This window comes from Montipora capricornis, chromosome 14 (assembly GCF_036669925.1).
Source record: "Montipora capricornis isolate CH-2021 chromosome 14, ASM3666992v2, whole genome shotgun sequence".
NCBI classification, from domain to species: Eukaryota; Metazoa; Cnidaria; class Anthozoa; order Scleractinia; family Acroporidae; genus Montipora; species Montipora capricornis.
The window spans coordinates 35411237-35429156 of NC_090896.1; the positions used below are offsets into that span (position 1 = coordinate 35411237).

A 17920-nucleotide genomic window follows, 5' to 3' on the forward strand; every position below is an offset into this window, starting at 1 on the left:
TGTTTTGGAGTCATGTGACGCCTAGTTGCCCGGCGACAACAAACAATCGAAGGGACCCAGGCTCTCAGGTGGAGAAACTCTTTTGAATAAAACACACCGGTTCCTTCACCAAGCGTTGCTCTTCTTGGTTTTTGATAAATTTGATTCCTTCACTGGTAGGCACCTAGACTGCGGGCAGTCTCTCTTTTTCTTCAGATTTAGTGAGAGCAGTGCACGCGCGCGGGAGCGGCGAAGCCGCGAGACGCGCGAAACGAGGGTGGCTCTCCCGTCTCGCGCATTCAGTCATGCGCGTGGCCCTTCCAGTGTCTCGCGTTTTGCTCGACTGACTACAGAAAAAGAGAGACTGCTCTTAGTCTAATGAGCGCCTCACAGGTGCAGAGTTACCGTTTAAAACAAAATATTGTTCAAAATGTACGTAAACTGACTCAGTACTTAAACTGAACTTAACACAAAGCGAGGAGGGAACAAAGATTTTTTTATTCCTCTCACCCGAAAACGTCAATAATTGATGTTCATAGCAGCGACAGCGACAAAACACTACATCTGAAGCTAGGTGATGTGACTTAAGTGTATATATATTTTGAGTATTTTGAAAGATATTTCGCCCTGAGCACAAACCTCGTATTATTTCCATACTTTTAAAAGTCTTAAGGACGGTGCCTACTAATTCAAAGGAATTTTTGCGCGGTTTACTGAATATGCGGGAAAAGCAGATGTCAACAAGTGTTATTTAAATCCAAAAAGAAAATTGGGGGTAACCACGCATTTTTCGAAGATAATCCGAGTATCTCGAGATGCGCAGAACGTATGCGCCGTTTTTACTCGTGGGTAGCCTCGTGGATACACCTTATTCCAAAATCGCCGCTCATTTATGCGGATATAAATTGGCCCTTGTTGCCTCGTTCAAGATAAGATATTCTTTTGAATTTTAGGCTTAAGAACGAGGCATCAAGGGCTTATTTTGAATAAAAACAAAAGAATATTTAAATAGCGACCATTTTGGAATAGGCTAGCAACAAAAGAACAGAGTCGAGGTTCAGGGGAATAATTTGCATTTTCCTTTGTTTTGAACAATACAATATGCTAATTATTCCTCTAAACCTCTACACTGTTCTTTCGTTGCTGCACAATTCGAAACTAGCCTATTAGGTGTATATCCATGTTGTATGTGAGGAAAAAAATTTGTGAGGATAGTGTCAGGATCTTTATGCAAATTTGTCACTCCTGCGTAACCGGAAGTTTGAACTAATTAGCCAACCAGGATGGATAATCACAACACAGATAGCTGTGACTTCCTGTTTGCTAGGTTGTACGCCGCCATTGCTGTTTGTGGCTTTTATACTAAGTGTTTGAGCACCTTCCGCTGCATTTAGAAGCAAGAAACTGAAGAATTAAAGAAATAGCGTCCTTCGCAGGCGAAGCAAAAGATTCTGAACAAGTACACATTGGTGCAATTTATTGTACACCGCCATTCACTCACCAACGCGAAGACTTTAATACATGTCGAAATGGAATCGACCTGAATCGACAGACATGGTGAGAAGACAGTCTCTGTCGATCCCCTAAGCTCACGGGGGATTAGCAAATTTCATTTGGACGGTGACTTGCATTTGGAGAGTTACATTGAAGCTATCAAAGTATACCAATGTTTATCAAAGCTATCAGGACGTTTTACAAGTTATCAAGGCTATATGAATATCAGTGACATGAAAACAATGAGGCAACCAAGCGGGTTTTGCTAAAAGCAGGCCCGCGGCCCAGCGGCCCGCGGCCCACGGCCCGCGACGGCCTGGCGGCCCGGAGGCCCGGAGGCCCACACAGTTTTGTTGTCCATCGGTAAATCCACGCGCATGCACAGATTTGGATCGGGTTTGGGCGCGCAAATGAAAGACGGTGAGTTTGAATTCGTTTACCATTTTAATAATCATTTCAATCCTTTTCGATCCTTTCTTTCGTTGCATGTTGCTAAGTGAAAAACGTTGTCATTCTCTGTTGTTTTCGTCTGTTTACAACGACAAACAGGAACAATGGATTCAAATGATTAAAATGGTAAACAAATTCAAACTCACCGTCGTCCATTTTGCACGCCCAAACCCGCGTGTGCATGCGCGTGGATTTACCGCTGGACAAAAAAACTGTGGAAAATCAGGACTGGGCTACCAGGCTTCCCGTCCGCCGGGCCCGATGCAAGCAGTTTCCTATCTTGTATTAAATGTTACGCTACGTATAAATGAATCCATTGAGGGGTGGGCACCAGTAACTATTATCAGTCCAATAAGCGAACAACAGGGAACTACGGTCATTAACATTGGACTTCTAGATGAAAGACACTATTTTTCAGCAGTTCAGTGAGATTATTATAATGACAGTATTATAGGCTATGAAATCAGCAGTGTTACCAATGTCAACAATTATTCAGAGGTAATAATAGATTAATTAACCATGGCCAAAAATGGTGTGTGTCAGTAATAATTTCTGCAAAGCAGTGGCAAAAAGAGCTTATATGAGAGAATGTATCAAGCGGAAGAGACAAAATAGAGTTCAGGGAAACGAAAAACGATGCAAAACACCAAAAAAGAACTGAAAATATTGAAGCAGCAAGGGAATATGAAAAGCAAACATTTATGGTTAAAGCTTCCAATCCAGAACATATCAGAGAACTAAACAGAAAAGCATAGAACCATTTAAGGAAAGCTATGCAGAGCTCAAGGCTAAACCAAACTACAATTTTTCAAGGTCAAGACTCTATTAGACATTCCATGTCAAAAGTGATTTAGTCTTTTTGTGATAAGATATCACATGGCTCTGAATATATATGCACTTGCTGTGATCAGTTATGATTCAGATCATCTGTCTCTAAATGTAACAGTATCAAAATTAATATAGGGATAAATGTTCGCAAAGTTTGCTGGAGGGATGTATAACTGACACAAAAAAAGTGTTAATAATACTGAATGGATCTGCTCTACTTGCGTAACCTGGTGGCATTAACAATATGACCTGGAAACAAAAATTGGACCTTATTCAAAATGACCCTGTCACTCGTGCGAGGAGCTTTGAACACATGGTTCAGCTCTTTATAGAGGATTTGTTAAAGAGTAATCTTATGTCTATTGGAGAAATGGTAGACTTATTTTACAGGGTTGAATTCCAGCAAAGGGGATCACCTCACATACATGCATTATTTTGCCGGGTTACCTAGTCGCATATGAGAGCCCTCCGTGCTGTTACACAGTTATCCAGCTGTATATCACAGAGACTAGTGCATGAAGAAAACTTCATCCTGCCAATTTTAAACAATCGCCGTAACTTTCATATCCACAAGAAATGACAGTGGCACTTTGATTATACTACAGACGCGTAATCCGTCCAGACGAATTATGTGTCTCTCGTGTTATCCGTCTAGTGTAAAGACTGGACGATCTATATGAGACGCATGCATAATTCGTCTGGGACGAACTTCGCCAAACATTTTTTCGGCGTTTGTTAAATTCGTCTAGTATTAAACGGGCACAAGACGTATAATTCGTCTGGACGAACTATCCAGTCTAATGCGTCTTCGAAGAAGCATTAAAGTGGCGTTTTCATACTAGTGACGCATAATTCTTCTCGGACGAACCAGGGGCACCCAACGAGAATATAGTTCAAAACCACTTAACATAGCATTGTTAAAAGTATTTTGGTATTCCAACGGTAGATATAGGTATATTTTTCTTCCCTAAAAATTTGTTATCTGTTCGGGTTTCCTAGCTGAAAGTCTAGTGACCCGAAAATTATAGGGATCAAAACTTACCTTTTCGAAAATTTCAGGGGAAAAAAAGGCTTCCGAAAATTCTAGGTGACCTTTTTAGGGTAAAAATCCGTTAAAAATGGGCATTTGTATCATTTTTTAGATGTTCGAAAATCCTAGGACAGGCAGGCAAGCAAGAAATTTTAGAACAAATGTTCCGAAAATTCTAGATCTCAAATCGTCTTCCGAACAGGTATTTTCCGAAAATTGACATTGGGTGCCCCTGACGAACTTGGGTACACATTTTTTCTGCGTCTGTTAAGTTCGTCTAGTATAAAGACAAAGTATCTACTTTAGTGCGTCTTCGAAGACGTACTAGACTGGATAGTTCGTCCAGATGTATTATGCGTCTTGTGCCCGTCTTTATATCAGACGAATTTAACAAATGCAGAAAAACGGTTGCCTAAGTTCGTCCCAGACGAATTATGCGTCTCATATAGATAATCCAGTCTTTACACTAGACGGATAACGTCTGTGGTATAAAAACGGCTAATAGGTAAGTTTAGTTGCAGTACTTTCGAATAAAGAAATTACAACTACCGTTAGGTATTTTGGAACTGTGATACAAATCTGCAAACGATGCAAACGATGCACTTAGCGATAGCTAAAACTAGGTTACATAAGTTAACCGTGACGGAAAAAAGATAACCGTTAGCCGTGAAAGCTACAAGCTTTTATGATTGTCGACCTTCATAGCCAAAAATCCCTTTGATTAATTAACTTCTTGGTTTCTGTCTAGATCCAGATTCTGCGCTGAAGGTTCAGCATATAAAGATCTGAGACAGTATGTAAATTTTTCGGTTGAGTTCAGATATACGAGAACCTACTGTCTTTAAATTTTTATATCTGGAATAATCTGTCATTACACTTTAAAAAAGTAAAATCCCGTCATGAGGCCGCTTAAATTTAGAAAAAGTTTAATTTTTTTCCTACTCGAAGGGGATGTTGATGCAGACCTTGACGAAGCCTTGAGCTTTGCGCTTTTAGCTTTTAAGTTTGGGCTCATTTTTATGGATAGCCAACGTCCATGTGTTCTTCTTTGTCCGGGAAAATTAGGTTATTGTAAATAGGAAACTTCGTGTAGAAGACGCACATGACGTAACAAAAGCTTTAGGGGTCTTCAGGGATTCAGAATTCTGATTAGGTATTGTTTCACGATTTTTGTTCTATTGTTTTACGTCATGTGTGTCTTCTACACGAACAAAATAGTTGCATCCAGTTTGTATGCGGAAATCCCAAAATGCGGCCTTTATTGTAAAACGAATGATAGGGGAACCCCATTTAGGGAAATATTTCCTTGCTTGCTTTGCTTTCAATTTATATGATTTGTTTCCTCTATATTGTAGTTAAAGTAAAGCTACCAATTTTCCAACTTACGAATGGACCACACACGAATCACGTATCACATACCATATTGGATGCGAGTCACCTTGCTTTTATTGTTGTTACTCGTGGATTTATCCACGAGTTTTGGTGAGGTTCTCTATGCAAATGTGTCACTCCTGCGTAACGGGAAGTTTGATCTAATAAGCCAATCAGGATGGATAATCACAACACAGCTTAGAAAGGTGTGACTTCCTGTTCGCGAGGTTGTGCGCCGCCATTGCTGTATGTCGCTTGTATACTTAAGTGTTTGATCACTTATGGTTCAGATCATCTGTTTCTAAGTGTAACGGTATCAAATATAGCCTGATTCTCAGACGTCTGAGAATCAGGCTATATCAAATATAGTGATAAATATTGGCAAGGTTTGTTGGAGGAATGTATAACTGGCACAACAAGTGTTAATATTACTGAATGGATCTGCTCTACTTGCTAAACCTGATGACATTAACAATATGACCTGCCACGAGTAATGACAGTGGCACTTTGATTTTTAATTACGTGACACACCGATCTCTTAAGGTAATTCCCTTGAAATTGTTCTACTATCAAACTTTCTTGGAAACTTGGCATGATATGAACATTAAAAAAATGCAATAAAAAATGGGGTCACCGTGCTCGTTTACGCGTCAGCAGGCTCTTAGAATTAATGGGGTATTTTTACTGATTGCGCGTTAAAAATTCGAATCACCTTCATACAGAATTAATTCTTGGTTACTTGAAAGATAAAAAAAATTATTTTGAAAATAAAGCCTCTTTTATTCACATAAGCACAGCCGGGAGCCCATAACCATAAGCAGTATTGCTTCATTTACGCTGTTTTTGATTGCCTGGTTGAAGGAATAGTGCACTTTTTGGGACAGTTCCGTGGTTAGCTTGAAGTCCTCGCCTTGGCCAAAATACACCCCGTACGGAACTGTTTTCCAAAAAAATTCATGTTCTACTATCAAACTTTTTTTCTTCTTCAAACATTTTCTTTATTAGATTGTTCTTCGCAAGAGAAAAAGGGCATTTATTTTCGCTATCGGGCTTAGTTTGAGGGAAAACTCTTGCGTTTTTTCCGCGCACGTGCACATGTGCGCGTGCTAATGACGCGAAATCGTGCGCAGTAGGGATGCGCAATGCAATAGTAAGGGTTACGAGAGACCCGACCCGCTGGTCAAGGGGAACGAAGACTCTGGGAACGAGATAATGTGATCCACCTTCCCACACGCTTGCCATGGGAGAACAGTTTCACTGTTCCCAATCCAGCTTACCACATATATGGCATGTGAAGCTGCCACTTAAAGGGTTGCTAAATTCACCCGTCTGGTATGTAAACTACGCCATGCTGATGAGGCCCTAAAGGCCGAAACAGCTGTCCATGGCTGCTAATTGATCGGGTGAAATGGTTGTGCGCATGCGTGATGTGTTGGCCGGGTTGGTTTGTTAGTGTGTGTCCCTTTGCTTTTATTGTTGATAGGTCTGGTGACAAAACGACTACCACCCCGTCGTTTTGTCCCCAGGCCCAGACCTGTTCCACGCTCTTTCAATGTGGCGTCTGATACGTGTTTGGCGGCCAACAACAGCAGGCTAATTGTCTTGCAAACCAGTGCCTGAACAAAAAGCCACATTTGCCAAGTAGATTCGAACCAAACCAATTTTTCTTCAGTTTTTGTTCAGTGTCCAGGTGGAGATGACGAAGTAAGGGAAACGACAATATGCACCTGAGAAATGACTCTAGTCAAGTGACTTTTCGTGGGAAAGGTTCCGCCTACTTGCGCGTTTTCCTTTGTAGTTGTTTTGCCTGGCAACTGACAGCTGTTCATTATTAGACACTAATTTAAACGCTTTTGTGTTTTAGGTCAATAAAAATGAACGAGACAATTAGCCATTGACAGCGGGCAACGTCTTAGGCGCACGACGTTTTTGAGACGCGCGCAGACCCCTGTAACCGGAAGTGAGCTGTTTTCCCTTTTAACTTGTCTTCGCGCAAAGACGTTTCTTTTCTCCATTAGAGATGATAGTTAAAAAATCTGGGGGACACTCCTTTCCTGGCATGCTTAAAATTCTCTTCCGGTTACCGAACGTCGGTTGAAACGTCGCGTGCTTTTTGGCTTAATAGTTCATTCCTTATGGTCGTTGCGTGCCGTCTTTCTTCTCCATAAAATTATTACAGATTTTGACACGGCTTCCTGGCCACGCAATTTCAAGCTTTGTAGATGGGTAAAATATATAGAAACAAAATCTTGAGGCCGTTAACTTAAAATAATCCAAATATGTAATGATCTAAACACGCATTCTTCAATTCTGAAAAGCTGCGATTTGTCCTAGATTATCTGATCACCCCATTTTCAGAAAGTTGTTTGTACGGCTGAAAGCAGAACGAATCCGAACATTGCGTTGCATTCAGTTGTAACTGAGAAGAGCAAAAAAATCTGCATCGCTCGTAAATCTGACATTTTCCTAAATCATACTTTGAGTTTTAAATCGATTCACGAAAAATTAAGAAATCATGATGTTATTTTGGAATAATAGTCATGATAGGGGTTAATAATTGCTCTGGCCTAATTAATACCCGCACTGATTTCATTCATTGTTTGCGGGAGCTTGGCTTGAGACTGAGAACTGAAAAAACCGCAAGAATGCGTAGGTCCCGTGGGACTTCTTTCAAACTGATAAAAAAGAAAGAATATAAAAAACCTTTCGTATCAAGCTTCAGAGAACGGTATTTTTCTTTTGGGAGGTTAAGTATTTTATAACTCTCCTCAAATCTTTCGTGGAAACACATTTCCATACATACGGAATTTATAATTTTTTTCGTTCCTCCGAGATTGCATAATGCTGTTGCAATATATGGAGAACTGACGTCAATAACATGCTACCCCCTCTAGTCGGATATAAATTTCCTATCACGCACTTTACCCGGCCTCTTTATTCCTGAACAATCAGTGAAGCTAAGGTACGTAAGCGAGTTGGTTACTTTTACTTTGCTTTATCCACTTCAATCTTCATCGTAGTTGTTCCATCGGCTCATACTTTTGAAGTGGATGTGTCCCTTAGGTCTTGTCCAATTTATATGAAAACGTAGGAAGTACGAGGCATTAGGTTTAGCGAGATAAAAGTTTTCTTCCTCCATGTGAAAAGCGGCCATTTCATTTCCTTTCAGGGCGTCGCATTTTTTTGCGTTTGTTGTTCTGTAAGACCTTTCCAGGAAAAGATTAGTTACAAAAAAAAGATAACATTTTTTTGGGGAAAGATTTGCAAATCTCAACTATGAACAATTGGATCGTAGAAAGGTAATTTGAAAGCCACACGATGTAAAGGCAGTCGACATGTTCGCAAGCACGTGACAAAGGAAACAAGGCGAATTCAGGGCTTTAAAAGATGTTTTAGGGCCTAAGTCTGCCATTTATTCACTGGAAAAGTGTTAACGTACACTATGAAGCCTAGTTTTAACATTAATTATCGTTGTTTTCTGGGTTATCGATAGTAACATCTCGTGGAGAAGAAGAATATATCACAGCGCAGAGAATGGGGAAGGAAAAGGTTCACGTCAACATTGTCGTTATCGGCCACGTAGATTCTGGCAAATCAACAACCACCGGCCACTTAATCTACAAATGCGGTGGAGTCGACAAGCGAACAATCGAGAAATTTGAGAAGGAAGCCGCCGAGGTAAGTCAACGTTGAGCAGAGTGCTCATTGCTTCTTTTCGCTGCATTAAATGATGGGCAGACAAATTTGATTGCATTTGGGAAGAGTTTTCCAGTTCGTAATGGACTAACTGCCAGAAAATCATTAGTCAAGTAAATTAGCAAAGGTAATTGGACAGAGCAAGGGAAAGTGCTTTCCATCAAGGTATCACCAAACCAGCTCTTTTTTTTTTTTTTTTTGCTCAGATGGGGAAGGGTTCTTTCAAGTATGCATGGGTCCTGGACAAGCTGAAGGCTGAGCGTGAACGAGGAATCACAATCGACATTGCTCTCTGGAAATTTGAAACCGAGAAGTTCTATGTGACTGTTATTGATGCCCCTGGTCATCGTGACTTCATCAAGAACATGATTACTGGAACATCACAGGTAGGTCGTTGAACTCTTGTTACGGCTTGTGTATAAAATAAGTTTGAGCCAATGTTGATGGACATTTCAGTTATCTATTAAGTTAAGGATAGCTGCAAATGCTTGGAGTTGACCAAGGTTGGCCAGAAACAACTGGATACATGATACAGCCAGGAAGCACTCAATCCACCAAAAGCTTTCCTCTTTGTGTTAGATTAAATCCATTATTATGTACAATATATATACAGCTTATATGGACCTAACCCTTTGGCGTCCAAACCGGCCTAAACTGGTCAGACTTAAATACTGTCTAACGCCAGACGATTTTACTCGTCAATGGGGAACCCCTGGGAGTCAATGGGTTAATCACTCGCTGAAAAACTGTCCCCATTAAAGAAATGCTCAACCTTCAGCAAATTAGATGTGAACCTTCCTAAGATTGAAGTTCATGCTCTAATATTCAAGTGTTTAAGCTGCTGACTTCCAGAAATGAGAATTTTATATTGTAAGGCAGACTTTCTGTCAGAATTGAGAAAAAACACGGTGGCACATACCCTTCAGGTCGAATTAGTAAAGGAGATTGTCAGCTATTTGCATCTGACTGATGTCTATATTTAACCCATTTGCACCTTAAGTGCCTCTAATTGACAAGTAAAATAGACTGGTGTTAAGACAGATAAGTTTCATTGTAAGGTGGGAAGGGTTAGAGAAGACATACAATAAAAGTCCATGTATGGGCTGCCCCCATAAATAAGCCACACCCCCAATTTGGAAAAAAAATTCAGACAAAATTTTAAGTTTCAATGAAGTTCCATTGGTAAGCAAATAAGGACAAACAAGTACAGTTTCAAAACACTGACACAGTGGTTGTTATGAGCTTTAATTGATAGCAATGGTTGACCATTAGGCCTTAGAAAACTCCAACCTTCGGTGTTTCCTTAAGTGCAAGTGCAGCTTATACATGGACTTTTACAGTAGTTTTTGAGCAGATCTAGATTGTTAACTCATCCACACCAGGGCTCAAAATTGCGACCAATACAGTCGCATTTGCAACTAAATTTCTCGTTGCGACTAAAATATCTGGAGAAGTCGCAAATTTGCAACTTGTTGTCACCTTCTCTCTCGAAACAAAAGGGTTAGCAGTTGCCACTTTGGTGCTACTTTCGCTAAAATAAATAAATAAAGGACAAAATTATTTTGTTTCTTGCTGTGAATTTTCTCTGAAGTTAGCTTTGATGTTACGCGCACAGCTCCATTCCTTCGATCATTCGCCATTTTCAGCAGTTTCTTTACGCACAAGTATTGCAGGCTCATATTTTCTTGCTAAAGGGCTGACAACACAATGCAGAGTGGCAATTTTGCGACTAAAATTTGCAAAATTGCGACTAAATTTTCGTATCTTGTCACAAATTAAGACTGGATTTTTTTGTTAATTTTGAGCCCTGAACACCTAAAGTACCCCCAAGTGACAAGTAAAATCATCTGGTATTAGGCTGAGCAGGGTCCGGAATTAAATTATATGGACACCAGCTGGCGACTTGATAAAGATCTTCGGTCACCATAAATTTTTGCCTGAAAAATGCATTTTTTGGACATTTTTATGGATACCAGAAAACAATGACCATGTGAACTTGACACTTTGTCTTTAATCCATTCACACCTCAAATGCCTGAGGGTGCTGCTGCCCCCCCCCCCCCTCCCATTCACAAGTAAATAGTCTGGCATTAGAGTAAAATCGAAGTGTCACTCTCAGGGGTCAATGGGTTAATGAAAGTGGACCTTTTAGAGAGGAAATGTATCCAACCTCAAATGCAAATATAGAAATTCATCTGCCCCTTAGTTTAAAAATTTTGGCCACCAAAACAAGTCTCATTTTGTCACACACAAGCTACTGTGTTATTACCGTGCTATCTCCATGCACCAGTCCTTTGAACCTCTTTACTGAGTGGTTGTTTTTTGTCCTTAATGTGTATTTTAAGAGAAACTTTAGTTCTCAATTTTTTAGTCGCATTGGGGACAAGGAAGGTGCAATTTTGGACCCTGTAGAGTGAAAGTCTCGCTTGAAGGTGGAAGGGGTTAAACTTTGTTCCTGTCCCATAAAATTGATGGGAACTTCAAACTAATCTCGCTTTTACTCTAGTTTCAGTGTTGGACATTAGCACTCGCCCGTTTGGCGAGTACAATTTTCGTCGCCAAGAAATTATTTAAGTTGCAAAATGAACACTGCTTTTTGCATGCCATTTTGCCAAGAAAATCCCTAAACATAAACTACCATTTCTATTTTACAAAGTTTTATATTCCGAACTGTCTAATAAACTGGTGCTAAAAGGCAACATTGGGCTTCGTAAATACAGATTATATGAAATATGGCTTCCTGGTCAGTGATAGTGCTGGGATCTGGGATCTTAAAAGCTGGTCAGCTGTCCTCTTCAAATGTAAATTAATTTGTCAAAATACGTGTGCTTTATAAAATGGTGGAATGAATCAGTTGGGAAGTAAAGGATTAAACAGATATTGTGACAGTAAAGATGGTTTTTGACTAACTTTTTTGTTAATTACCAGGCTGACTGTGCAGTTTTAATTGTGGCTGCTGGAACCGGAGAATTTGAAGCTGGTATTTCCAAGAATGGACAAACTCGTGAGCATGCCTTGTTGGCTTACACTCTTGGTGTTAAGCAGCTCATTGTTGGTGTTAACAAAATGGATGCAACAGAACCACCCTTTAGTCAAAAGCGTTTTGAAGAAATCCAGAAGGAGGTTTCTGGATATGTGAAGAAAGTTGGATACAATCCTAAAGGTGTTGCTTTTGTTCCCATCTCTGGTTGGCATGGGGACAACATGATCGAAAAATCTGACAAAGTATGTGTCTAAAATGGATAAGTAGTACAAAGCCTTCTATTTTCCTTTTCTGATAGATAGAAGTTTGATGAATGCAACCAAAAAATTTATATTTCCCTTAACCCGATGTTATTCTGGTAAATTAAACACTGCTAAATGTTCTTTCAAGAAAGATGAAATGATAAATGAGCATCAAAATTAACCACGAGGCTTTCTCAATTTATAGATGGGTTGGTTTGGTGGATGGAAGGTTGAGCGGAAGGACAGTAAGGATTCTGGACATACCCTACTTAATGCCCTGGACAGCATTCAACCCCCAGAAAGACCAACCAAAAGTCCTCTCCGTTTGCCCTTGCAGGATGTCTACAAAATTGGAGGTGAGACTTCTGTTGCTTTATTTATCTTGGACACTTTATTGGATTTTCTTACCATTGCATTTTCTTGATAGTTGCCCTTGGAGGGTTTCAATTTTTTATGGTGTGAATATGCCATGATCACTCTAGATAAAAAAACTTTCATTCTTGGTATGAAACCCACCTGAAAGCCACAAAATAACGGTGAAATCGGCTATTTTCTTGGTGACTTTAACCCATGGAGTAATTCGCGTGCGCTGTTTTGTGTGTACAAGATATTCGATAATATTCAAGTTCCAAATTTCATGCAATCCAGCGGCATTTACCGTATTTACCCGTGTAAATACGGTATTTTGTTTTAGGTAATCGTAACAAATTAGATATTTTTCTTAGTTTTCATAGGAGATGATCTAAACGTCGGTATGCCTGTCAAAAGCTCTTGAATACCCCCTGAGTGCATAGCCCGTTTTCATAAAGTAAGCCGCGCAAAATTAAAGGCCTTCACAGGTATTAACATAATCACGGCATTGATAAGCTCCAGAATTAAAACTTAATATCGGTCAACCGATGAAATTTTTACTGTGAATAACTATAGTAGTTATCGATTAACTTAATTAATTTTGCGGTTTTGTGCATGTGTATTTCGACAAAAAGAAAGCTCCTCATGAAATTTTGTTTCGGCAGCGGCGTTTGATCACTATCATCTTTCATGAGAGAACAAACAAGGTCAAATTGTGTACAAAAGTGCTCTTTCGAAAACTTTCACTGAAAGATAACTTACAAAACACAAGGAAACCAACAGAGAAAATCACTGGAGGTATTCTCGCATTTACGGAATATAAACGCACCATCGGATTGATTTATTTGTTGAAGACACTGATCTTCCGAGGTATGCCGAAGGTGAAGATTCCTTCGATTACCAATTTATTTTAGGACAAAAAAAACTTGTTATTTGCAAAAAATCCATCGGTTGATCAATATAAAGCTAAATTTGGGAGCAAATCAATGCCCATTATGACGTTAATTGCTACGAAGGCCTTTAATTCTGCGCGGCTTACTCCATGAAAAAGGGTAATGCGCTCGGGGGTTTAACAGTTTTTGACAGGCATACCTACTCGTTTCGTTTACCATTAATTCCTATAGATCATCTCCTATGAAAACTAAGAAAAATATTTCATTCATTATGATTATCTAAAACGAAATACCGAGCAGTGGCTGCCACGAAATCTGGAACTTGAATATTATCGAGCTGATCATTCCAGCGAGCTTCTTGTTTATCATCGGTCGCTAGGTTTTCACCGTCTTCTTCGTCACTTTTAAAGCCATCTAAATCAAAATTTTTGTCTCTAATATCCCCTCCTCTTACAGGAAAACCATAAAAGATCCCTTAGATCCCTAGATCCTCCGAATCCGAAAAAAAAAAACAAGAATATACCCATAGTTAGGTGCGCTGTCTGGCGCAGCGGCGGTTGTTTTCGCGTAATTTGATCGTGCGATCGGGAGGGCGAAAAGCCAGCCCTTGTGGGGTCTCTTATCGGCTGTCAAAGTATGCTCACAACACGGCAAATGATTGGTCAATTATCCTACTAAATCTCCATAACAACAAAAAATTTAGATTTCCTGAGGGAGACTGGGTAGAGGCCTAAGATCAACTCGGATCAAGACGCCATTTTGTACGGCCGGTTTTGGCCGGTTTTGGTATTTCAGGGGTCATCGCGCGCGGCCGGTTACGGCCGGTTTAGGTGTCGATGGGTTAAATCAAACCACCCTGTTTACGGCCGGATTGGGTAATTCAGGGGTCGTTGCGCACAGCTGGTTACGGCCGGTTTGGATGCCCATGGGTAAATTCTAAAAGAAATAGCTAAAATGCTGAGCTAAAGATGCCAAAGATAATAGCTAATTAATTAGCTGGACCCCCAAAATTTTGGAGTGGACCCCCAAATCAGAGGTCCATTCTGCATCAGTTTTGTTTTCTTTGTTTTTCCGAAACATTGAATGAACCCAACCCCAGTTGGTGATTCGCTGATAGATAGCCAATTCTGAAAGACTTGAAATAATGCTTGTAGTAAACCTCTGAAGGTGGTGTGACACATTGATGTTAATTTGCGCAAGAAGTTCACTTGCTTCACAGAATGAAATATTTCTCAGAGATATGACCGTTTTTCACAGTGTGAAATGGTTTGTCGGTGAACTGATTATAACCTTTTTTATGGTGTGAAACATTTCATGGTGGCCATGACTTTTTTCACGGCTCGAAAGAGAAATTTCACTCACATTCCAATAAGTTATCATCTTCACAGCCTGGACCGTTAAAATAGCCATGGCGTGAAATTTGGATAAGCCCCCAAATCGCATGAAGGGTCCTATACATGTAAAATATAATAATATAGATATGAATAAAAAAGAAGAGAAATTACATTATGATCGCACAGTACAGGCAAAATGATCCTGAGTTTTCTATTTACAAGAATTTATGTATGCATAGTTTTATCAGGTAAATTTTTCCTCTGTCGCCAAATTTGCAAGGTGGTATGAGGTATCTTGATACACTCTGTAATAGTTGTTCACTTGTAAACAAAAAAGGGCTTTAAAAGAGCTTGTAAGCAGTGTTTTAAATGGAGAAAGTGATCCTAGAAATATCCTCTTTGTTCAGGTATTGGAACTGTGCCTGTTGGTCGTGTTGAGACCGGAATCTTAAAGCCAGGAATGATTGTTACATTTGCACCCAATAACCTCACCACAGAAGTGAAATCTGTTGAAATGCACCATGAGAGCCTTGCAGAGGCTCTGCCAGGGGACAACGTTGGCTTCAATATAAAGAATGTTTCAGTGAAAGAAATTAAGCGTGGAAATGTTGCTGGTGACAGCAAGAATGATCCTCCAAAGGCGGCTAAAAGTTTCAGTGCTCAGGTAAGATGGCTTAAGGGGAATAAAAAAGGCTGAAAACATAACTTTTTATGGCAGAAAACTGAGCTTGGTTGAAGGTGTTCTGACAAGTTCCTGTTAGAAGCTCTTAAAAATCACTTGATGACTTGCGATGACGGCTTTCTCAGCTTCTGCACTCAGGTTATGGATCAACCTTCGTCTGCATATTAAAGTTAGCCATTCTGTCCTTCTTTTAAATCCAGGCTAAGACTTGCCTTTTGCTAAAATAGTTGAACCCACTGACACCTCAAAGTCCCTAGGTTGTCCCCACTTGATGAGTAAGAAAGAGCAAAGTCTGTTCAAGTTGCACTGGACTCCCAGGGGTCAGTGGGTTAAAATATCCTGCATTGTATTCTAGGTTATCATTCTCAATCACCCTGGTGAAATCCATGCTGGCTATGCTCCTGTAGTGGATTGCCACACAGCCCACATTGCCTGCAAGTTTGCTGAGCTATTGGAGAAGATTGATCGTCGTACGAACAAAAAGACTGAAGATAATCCCAAGTGTGTCAAATCTGGGGATGCAGCGATTGTCAAGATGGAGCCATCTAAACCACTCTGTGTTGAGCCCTTTGCCACTTATGCACCTCTTGGTCGCTTTGCAGTGCGAGACATGAAGCAAACAGTTGCTGTTGGAGTTATCAAAGAAGTTGAAAAGAAAGATGCTTCTGAAGGCAAGGTCACTAAGGCAGCCCAGAAGGCCACTAAAGCAGCAAAGAAATAATGATATCACTTCAGTTTCAATAAGCTTTCTTTCAAGTGAATAACACTTTTGTATTGAAAAATTGCTTGTCATGTTTTGTTCCCTGGCAAACATGAGGAGCCAGTGTCAGCTGACTGCAGAACAGCTTCTTGTAATTGTAAAGGATAAGTGTGGCAGAAATAAAAGTGATAGAATATTATTCTGAATGATTAGCATGTATTCAACCAGATGCTGCATTGTTTTGTTCATTGGTTGTGAGTGTTGGAAGCATGGTTTTGCCATATGATCTGTCCTGTTTCAACTCTCACTTCAAACAAACCCTCTTCTTTTAAGCCTTAACCTCCCCTACTGAACCCACTGGGGCTTTGAATTGTTGGTTTTTTAGAAACAGAGCTATTATTCTATAGCTATAGACCTTATTCATAAATGGCGGTCACATTAAAATATTTATAATTCTTTTGTCCACGTGCAAATTAGCCTACCAAGCCTCATTTTAGAGCAAGAATTCTTTTCAATTCACTGTATGGTATCGAGGCTTGGTAGGCTAATTTGCATTTCGACAAAAGAATTATAAATGGGCCGCCATTTATGAATACGGTCTATAGTTGATGGGTTGATTTGATCTCTTCTGTACAGTGTCACCAATTAGTGCCAATATCGCTCTCAAAGGTTATGATGATACATTTTATGGCAGATGAAGTAATGCTGAAAATGTGAGTCACATGCCAACAAGCAACCTAGACTTTCTCAAAGTCCTTTCATTTTTTTTTCCCAGCTAAGGGACTGCTGGTTGGGTCAATTTAAAGGACTTTTCCCATCTGTTTGGCACCAAAGCTTATTTTATTGTCCGCTTACACCTGCAGATCATTTTATATTATTTTCAACTTGTTGTGCTATTATCTTTTAATATTGCTCAAATTATCTTCCCTAGCAACCGTTGCCATGGTAACCCCTGGGACGGACCATAGCAATGTAATAACCTCCCAAAAACGTGAACTTTCCCAAATTTCAATGCCAAGTTCACCTATTTGTGAATATTGCTCAATTTTTAACCTCTCTAGCAACCGTTGCCATGGTAACACGTGACATACATCAAAACCATCACAAACTGATAATGTCATAGAGTTGTTATCTCTGCAAATTTCAAAGTGATACCTTGATTGGTTCCAATCCACTCAATACATTTTTCAGCAGCTATTGTTTTGAATAATCTCCTAGCCCCCGCCCCACGTAAAGTTACAGTCATGTAAATGTATGCAAGCATAAATTTCCAGGCACTAATGTGACACGGAAAACAAGAAACGGAGGGCATTTTATACCTCATGCGCTCACTGCGCATGAGTAATTAGTGCTTTCAGTTTCTTACGTCGAAGATACAGCTTCTCCCACTCGAGAAGGAGATTGGAGCTCGTATCAAAGGGTAATTACCCTAGCTGCGCGATTTTGTAATTTTTGCAGCTTATCACTTGACTTGCCACTTAAGCAGTCCCAGACAGGACTGCAATAATCAAAATGAGGTAATAGTAAAGCGTTATAAATTTGAAGCGCAGTATTAGCCGAGGTAAAGTGCCGTATTCGTTTTAAGGCTCCTATAGCTGAGGAAACTTTCCTGCATATTTCGTCTACATGATTTGAACAAGGATTCGAGCCAGGATTCGAGACCTACCCTAACCCTAACTAGACTAGAACCAACGCAAATAGACCTAACCTAACCGAGACATTCGAGAATAAATAGCGGAGAAAGCTCATTTTAGCTCCGGATCTTAGCTCCGGATCCTGGCTCGAAGTTTAGGTATCCTCGCCTAGATCCAATTATCATTAACTCGGTCTTAGCCATATTTAAAGGCCGTTTACACGACAGAAAAATTTGGGTCCGGACCCGTCAAAA

The 17920-nt window shown here is 40.0% G+C and overlaps 1 protein-coding gene across 1 annotated transcript; it reads left to right on the top strand.

Moving 5' to 3' along the window:
- The first annotated feature begins 8062 nt into the window (after positions 1-8062).
- Positions 8063-16238, top strand: LOC138032556 (elongation factor 1-alpha). Its single transcript, XM_068880263.1, has 7 exons — positions 8063-8114; positions 8646-8830; positions 9055-9234; positions 11776-12072; positions 12278-12428; positions 15058-15314; positions 15688-16238. The coding sequence occupies exons 2-7, from the start codon at positions 8687-8689 to the stop codon at positions 16051-16053; spliced, it is 1395 nt and encodes a 464-aa protein (XP_068736364.1). The 5' UTR covers positions 8063-8114; positions 8646-8686; the 3' UTR covers positions 16054-16238.
- The last annotated feature ends 1682 nt before the right edge of the window (positions 16239-17920 follow it).